This window comes from Thermobia domestica, chromosome 13, assembly GCF_964235325.1.
Source record: "Thermobia domestica chromosome 13, izTheDome1.hap1.1, whole genome shotgun sequence".
In the NCBI taxonomy this organism is placed as follows: Eukaryota; Metazoa; Arthropoda; class Insecta; order Zygentoma; family Lepismatidae; genus Thermobia; species Thermobia domestica.
The window spans coordinates 347,544-354,314 of record NC_137466.1 but is presented as its reverse complement, the minus strand read 5'-3'; the positions used below and the strand labels follow the sequence as shown (position 1 = coordinate 354,314).

Genomic DNA, 6,771 nt, shown 5'->3' with positions numbered 1-6,771 from the left:
GAAAAGGTGTGTTCTAGGTCAGATCACCAACATTCCTTAACATTCCGACTTTTCTGTAAATTTTGTCTAATGTGGACATCTCCCTCATCGAACTCTCGGATGTGTGAATTAATATTGTTGATAAATCTCGGATTTTTCTGTATTGTCTTGAATTTGAAAATACATCATGTTCCTGCTATCATATCAATTTAAAGTTTTTATATATGCCGCATGTAACATTAAAACAGTGTTTGAGGACTAAAACTTGAGTGAACTAGTATTGCCTATTAGTCTCGGATGTTTCTGTATCATCTCGAATTTGAAAATGTATTTGTCGATTCGAGACTTGTCTCTTTTCGTTGACAATACTACGAGTTTCGAATGTTTCTGTTTCATTTCGAATTTGAAAAATGTACTTGTCGATTTGCGACTTATCTCTTTTCGTACCGAAATGTTTCTCGTGTCGCTATGTTCGTAATGATCACACATTATATACATGTTATATATATACAATGTGCACACTCTGGCGACATTGAATTTGACCTATTGATGTTGGCACCGTGAACCGATAGGCCGTTAGTTATCGTCATAAATATAAAATTTCACGGTAGGAATAAAAGAACAGACTATTCTTAAATTATGACGATCAACACCCCGCTAGCCGTAGGACAAGTTGCCCCAAAACACTGATTTTGTTGTCAGACAAATATGCAGTATAGTAATCTTTCACCACACAATTACCTAGGAACAGACAATTAGTTTGAAGGATGATTCTTTTATTTTTACTTTTCTGAGCGTAGTATACACTTCTGGATATGTTAAGGCTATTAACACTGCACATTGATACTTCTTGCATTCATTTTACAGACCATCTTACCTTTCGCCCTCTTTATTCTTCTTTATTAATGCAACTATCATACGAGACTTACATTTTCACGTGAATCACACATTTAAAAAGAGTTTGGATCATTTACAACACTAAATAAGAGTGTAATTTACCACTTGTGGTATTGAAATGAACAGTCACTATTTTCCGTCCTTCTCTCCTTACCCGCCAATGCTTCTTCTTCTTCTTCTTTTTATACCTATTAATAAAACAAATTCAGATTAGCTATCTAGTGTTGCCAAGAGAAGTGTTTTTATTAAAAAGTCACAAAATGATTATTTTATATATATGTCTTTGATTAAACATATACTTATGAGCTGTCGGATGGCGACAAATGGCGTCCGAACTAGGAATGACTAAGAATCTCCCTCTAAAACGTCAAGGACCCTCTAAAACGTAGTATTTATAGGATTTCACTATAAAAGTTTTACACAACACATTATACTAAATACTATTTACAAGGTTTTCACAAGACACACAATACTCTTAACTTTGCGCACTTAATTGTCCCATCTGCTGATGGTTTGTCTCTGCTTTTTCTAACCACTTTTGTTTAACTTCCGCTGTCGGTTCCCATAGTCGACAGTTGTCCATTGATTCTAATGGTAATGTTTTCCCATCTTCGGGATCCTCTAGCAATAACACCTTTTCGTTCATCACCTCTCTGCATACATATGGGCCTCTATATATATCAAAAAATTTCTGTATCTTCGAATCAGGCAGACTGCTTAACGGGTGTTGCTTCACGAAGACTAGGTCGTTCCGTTGTATTTTCTTCCTAGTTTCCTGCGATCGGTTGTGTCGGTCGTTTTCACGGTTGAGCTTGTTCCTTTTCCTTTGACTAGCTATAAGGAGTTTGTTATTCCACAAGTTGATCCATTCTTCTATGCAGTCAGAATCTTCCGTAGTTTTGAAGTGTCTTCGAGCGGTAGCGACGTCGTCAACATTTAGCATGAGTGCTGCAGGTGACGTACCCATAGGATTGGAGACACTATGGTTCATCAGCCAAACACATTGCTGTAAATGTTTATACCATCGTTGATGGTTGTCACTACAAAGAGTCCTTATCACCCTCACCAGATCTAAGTGTTGTCGTTCTCCGTAATTGCTGAACGGATGGTACCTTGTGGTATAATGGATCTTGATGTTAATGTCTTTCATTTTGTCCACAAATCTTTGGCTTTTGAAAACTGGAGCATTGTCACACACTATACTTTCGGGTTTGTCTAGATGCTTCATGTACTCTTCTAGACGTCGTATCACTGCTGTAGTATTGGCTTTACGATGTGGGTACGTGACTAGATAGCCGGTGAATGCTTCTGTAACCGTCAAGACGTATTTGCAGTCGTTGTACGAGGTTGGCCATGGTCCTACAAAGTCTAGACAAAGTAGTTGTCTGATACGCTGAGGGTATCCACATTTAATAGTCTTTGCTAAGGGATGATACTCCGGCTTCACCTCTACACACCTTCGGGCAATTACGTATGTGTAACTGTACGTCACTTTTTAGATGTTTCCAATAGAATATTTGCATAATTTTTCCTGCAGTTCTTTCCGTACCCCAATGTCCTGCATCTTCATGATAAGTTTTTAAGATCTTCGGCACCAGACTGTTGGGCACGAGAATTTTCCATTTGTGAGGGAAATGAAAATCACGGACGTATACTATTTCTTCATCGACTCTGTAGTGCTCTTTGATCTGATCATTGCTTAATCTTTGTATGGAGTCATTTTGGATTCGCTCTTTTAACCACCTAATCTTTTCATCGTTGTCCTGAGCAATTTTGACTCCTTTTGACTTATGTGTTCCGCTTCGTTATGGAATGCTCCAATGGTGTGTACCTGGTACTGCACTTCACCTTCATTTGGACTCACTCTTGATAAGGCATCCAATCCGATATTTTGCTTGCCTGGGATGTGCACGACTTCGTACTGGAACTGCTGTAGTTCCACTGACCAACGTAAGAGCCTCGAGTTCCATCATTTAGCAGCTTTTATAAACCCTAAAGCCTGGTTATCACATAGTATTTTGAACCTATGTCCAGTTAGTATTTTAACCCACTTCCTTACTCCAAACAGTATGGCTAGATACTCTATCTCAGATGAACTATAGTTCTTCTCCGCAGGTTTAAGTGTTCGACTCGCATATTGGATTACCACAGTTCTTCCATTTTGTTCTTGTTCTAAGGACGCTGCAATCGAAATGTGACAAGCATCCGTTTGTAGTATAAATTCTTTATTGAGGTCAGGCATTGCGAGTTTCACTTCATTACAGACTTCCTGTTTCAAACTTTGGAAAGCATTCTCACAGTCTTCAGTCCATATCCACTTCTTTCCTTTTTTCAGGAGTGCATACAATGGTGCAGCTATTTCAGCTAAATTCTTTATGAATTTATGCTGGTACTGTATGAATCCCAGGAACCTCTGTACCGACTTGATGTTAGTTGGTCGGGGGTATTTCATGATTGGTTCGATTGCGTCTGCATCTTTCTCTACTCCTTCTGCCGTAATAGTATAACCCAGGAATTTCCTTTTCCGGCTGCAGAAGTTCGATTTTTTAGGCTGATATTTAGATTGGCTTCTCTAAGAGACGTGAAGATTTCTCGCAATCCTAGGAGGTGCTCTTCAAACGTATCGTGTCCTAGATAAATATCGTCCACATATTTGATTAAATGTTCACCCAATTTGTTGAAAGGTATTACCCTCTGTAAAGCACTTGCTAAGGCTGCTGAACCATTAATATATCCAATGGCATTGCTGGCCTTCAAATGAAAAAGAAGTATATGGTCTGGATTCGACATCCAAAGGAATACCATGGTAACTGCACTAAATCCATTTGGGACTGATATTTCCTATAACATAACTTGCTAAAGATATCTTGTATGGGTTCTTCCTTATTTTGTCTAAGATACACATGCCGATTCGTTTCTTGCATATCTAAGCACATTCGGACTCTATCCGTACCTTTCTTTGGGACTGCTAAAATTGGATTGGAATGGATCGAATTGCTAGGCTCGATGATTACTGCAGAATAAAGTTTTTGTATCTCTTCTCGAAGTTGTGGTCGATATTTCAGAGGAATTGGATACTGGCGCCGAATGATGGGTTGGTCAATGGTCACTTCCATTTTGTAAGTGAATTTGTTGCATCTCCCTGGATGTTCCTTAAGTACATCTCGAAATTCCTGCAACAACTGACTCAATTTCTTTTTCTCTTCCATCGTTATCGCGTCGGCTTTGTATACTGTTTGCTGTATTTCATCTGCGGATGGACCTCCACACTGGATTGGTAAATAATTATCCGCCTTCAATAACTGTATCCGGTACATTCTTCCTGCATCCTCTTCTTCATCTTCGTCAGGTACCGCAGGTAACATATTTAAGACTGCTCTTTCTTCGTTTGACATTATATGGACCGATTTGGTTGTGAAGTCTATTATCGTACCCATCTGCTGGAGGGCATCCAAACCCAGGATTACATCGACACTGAGTTGGTTTACCACGAACACTCGAACATTCACTGGCTTCTCAGCTATCATAACTAGAATTTCGATCTGACCTTTCACCCTCTTGGTACGGCCAGAGAAGTCTACAAGTGTGACTTCATTAGCTGGGAGGAGCCGAGGATGCGAGACATCATGGCTGACTCTCTTCCACGCAGCATGACATTAAGGACACTTCACTTCCCGTGTCCAACAAACTTAGCAATTTCACATTGTTTACCCTGATGTGTACCTTGCAGGTCGAATGAATTAACCGATCATCAATAACAACTCCTTCACTGAGGTCATCTTCAACATCACTCTTATCCTCTACATCGTCGTACATGTGTACGTCACATACGAGAAAGTTATTATAGCTGGTCCTTGTTTTTCCTATGTGCACACGATTCGGACCTTTATCGTTGCACATATTTAGTTTTCCGTGTGCTGAAAGGGTCGTTCCCATCCTTGATTCGGATTATTTAACGATTCTTTTGATGAATACTTTCTGCCTTCCTTCTGACCTTCTACTGTTCTCTTTTCTTCAGTTTCATCGCCTTCGGATCCATCACTCCTGAACTTCTTTCGTTGAGGTTTGTTACTTTTTCTTCTTCTTCTGAATCGCTCTCGCGAAGCTGTCTCATTATCACTCTTTGATGACTTGTCCCCTTTCATGACTTGGTTAACAAACGATTTCTGATTATTCTTGTCCGCCGCATTGCTTCTCTCTTGCTTATGCTTCATATCCATGGTTCGTAACGATTCGATCCTTTCGATTGTAGCGATGAACTCTGGGAAAGTATAAACTGGTCTCACTACTAATGCTTCCTTATACTTCCTTGGGAGCAATGCTACAATATCTGACACTATTTGTGCTTCCGGTACGGTTGGACACAACTCCCTAATTTGATGAAATTTTTCTATTGCGAACTGCTTCACTGTTGCAAGGGCCTTGTGATTAAAATATTGAGTGCGGCACGTAATAAGTCGGCTCGCTACCACTTGAGGTGATTGGAACGTATTTATCATAGCTCGTGAGAACTCTTCGTATGACGCAAATGGCTTTGGCTGTAGCTTAAACCAGCTTTTCGCAGGATTGTCTAGTAGTAGCGGGATAATCCTTAGTAGCTGTTGTCGGGATAAATTCACCACGTCAGCTTCCTCTTCAATTCTACTAAGGAATGACGATACTAATGCTCCGTTGGGCTGGCCATCGAACCTCGAAAACTGCCTTATTTCTGATAGTTTAGTAGGTAGTGGTTCTTTACGTTTCACTTCGTATAAATCCTCAGCACTTCTTTTTGTGTTGCGTCTCATATCGTACGCATCACTCTCTTCACTTGATGAACTGGAGACCTGTTATCTCCGTTCCTTTGCATTTCCCAGATCTCTTTCACTTCTGTTCCAGGCTACTTCATTTTCTTCGGTAATTCTTCTGGGTCATTTCTTTTTCCTCCTCGTTCGTCCACTGGAATTTACTCCCTTTCTGTCGTCTATTTCCTTGACAAAAGACGATTCATTTCGCTTAGTTCTCGTTCCACACGTTAGATCTAAAGGCTGTTCATCACTCGCTTCGCTACTTACAGGACTGGTGTGCCCTCGTGCTCTCCGTTCTTGCGCTGGCAAATAGCAGCCGTGACTGTGAGCGTCCGGCACCTCATTCCGCTCTTCTGCGTCTTTCACCACTTCCTCCAAATTTTGTATACGTTCTTCATGTTCTCGCTGGCGTTGTTGAATCTCCTCCATTAGGCGTTCATGTTCTAGGACCCTTTGGGCTTCCTCCTTTTGATGTACTCTTACAGCGGTAACTTCGTCTCGAATTTCCTTATTTTCCTTCTGTAAATCATTTTTCATTCCTGCAACTTCAGTATTCACTTGCTCTTGAAAAAGGTTAACTTGTTCCGTTACGCGTGTCACGCGTTCATTGACTTGTTCAAACCCAAGCGTGACACGTTCATGTACTTCCTTTATACGATTGTTCATTTGTTCTGTTGCTTGCGCAACGCGTACATTTACCTCTTTCAATCCATCTTGTAGCGTGTGCACTTGAACTGCTAAGTCTTTAAACAATTCTCGTATTATGTCCACATGTGAAGTGGCCTCTTCTTGGGATTGCTGTTCTTGATCCATGTTGTTTTTATATACCCTGCCGCTCCTTCACTGAATGATGGCGATACAGTGTAAAATAGCCTTTCAATAATAATCCTTTCTTCGGTTAGGGACACTAATTATTATTAATCACACGCTGGCAACTGACATGCAGTCACTGGCAGCCTTACACACTTGTTTTTCTTGTTGACTCAAATATTAGAATTATACCCGCTGGCAACCCCCACACTCTTGCTGACATCAACACTCAGTACTTGTTGATAACATAAGCTATGTAATGACTAGCAACCCTTCTGTTCTTGTTGACGAATGGCAA

General features: G+C 40.4%; 1 protein-coding gene across 1 annotated transcript; it reads right to left on the bottom strand.

Moving 5' to 3' along the window:
• Positions 1-1,351: 1,351 nt before the first annotated feature.
• On the bottom strand, positions 1,352-2,846 carry LOC145669080 (uncharacterized). Its single transcript, XM_081737434.1, has 2 exons — positions 2,776-2,846; positions 1,352-2,333 (listed from the first exon to the last, which is right to left on the bottom strand). The coding sequence occupies exons 1-2, from the start codon at positions 2,844-2,846 to the stop codon at positions 1,352-1,354; spliced, it is 1,053 nt and encodes a 350-aa protein (XP_081593560.1).
• Between the last annotated feature and the right edge of the window lie 3,925 nt (positions 2,847-6,771).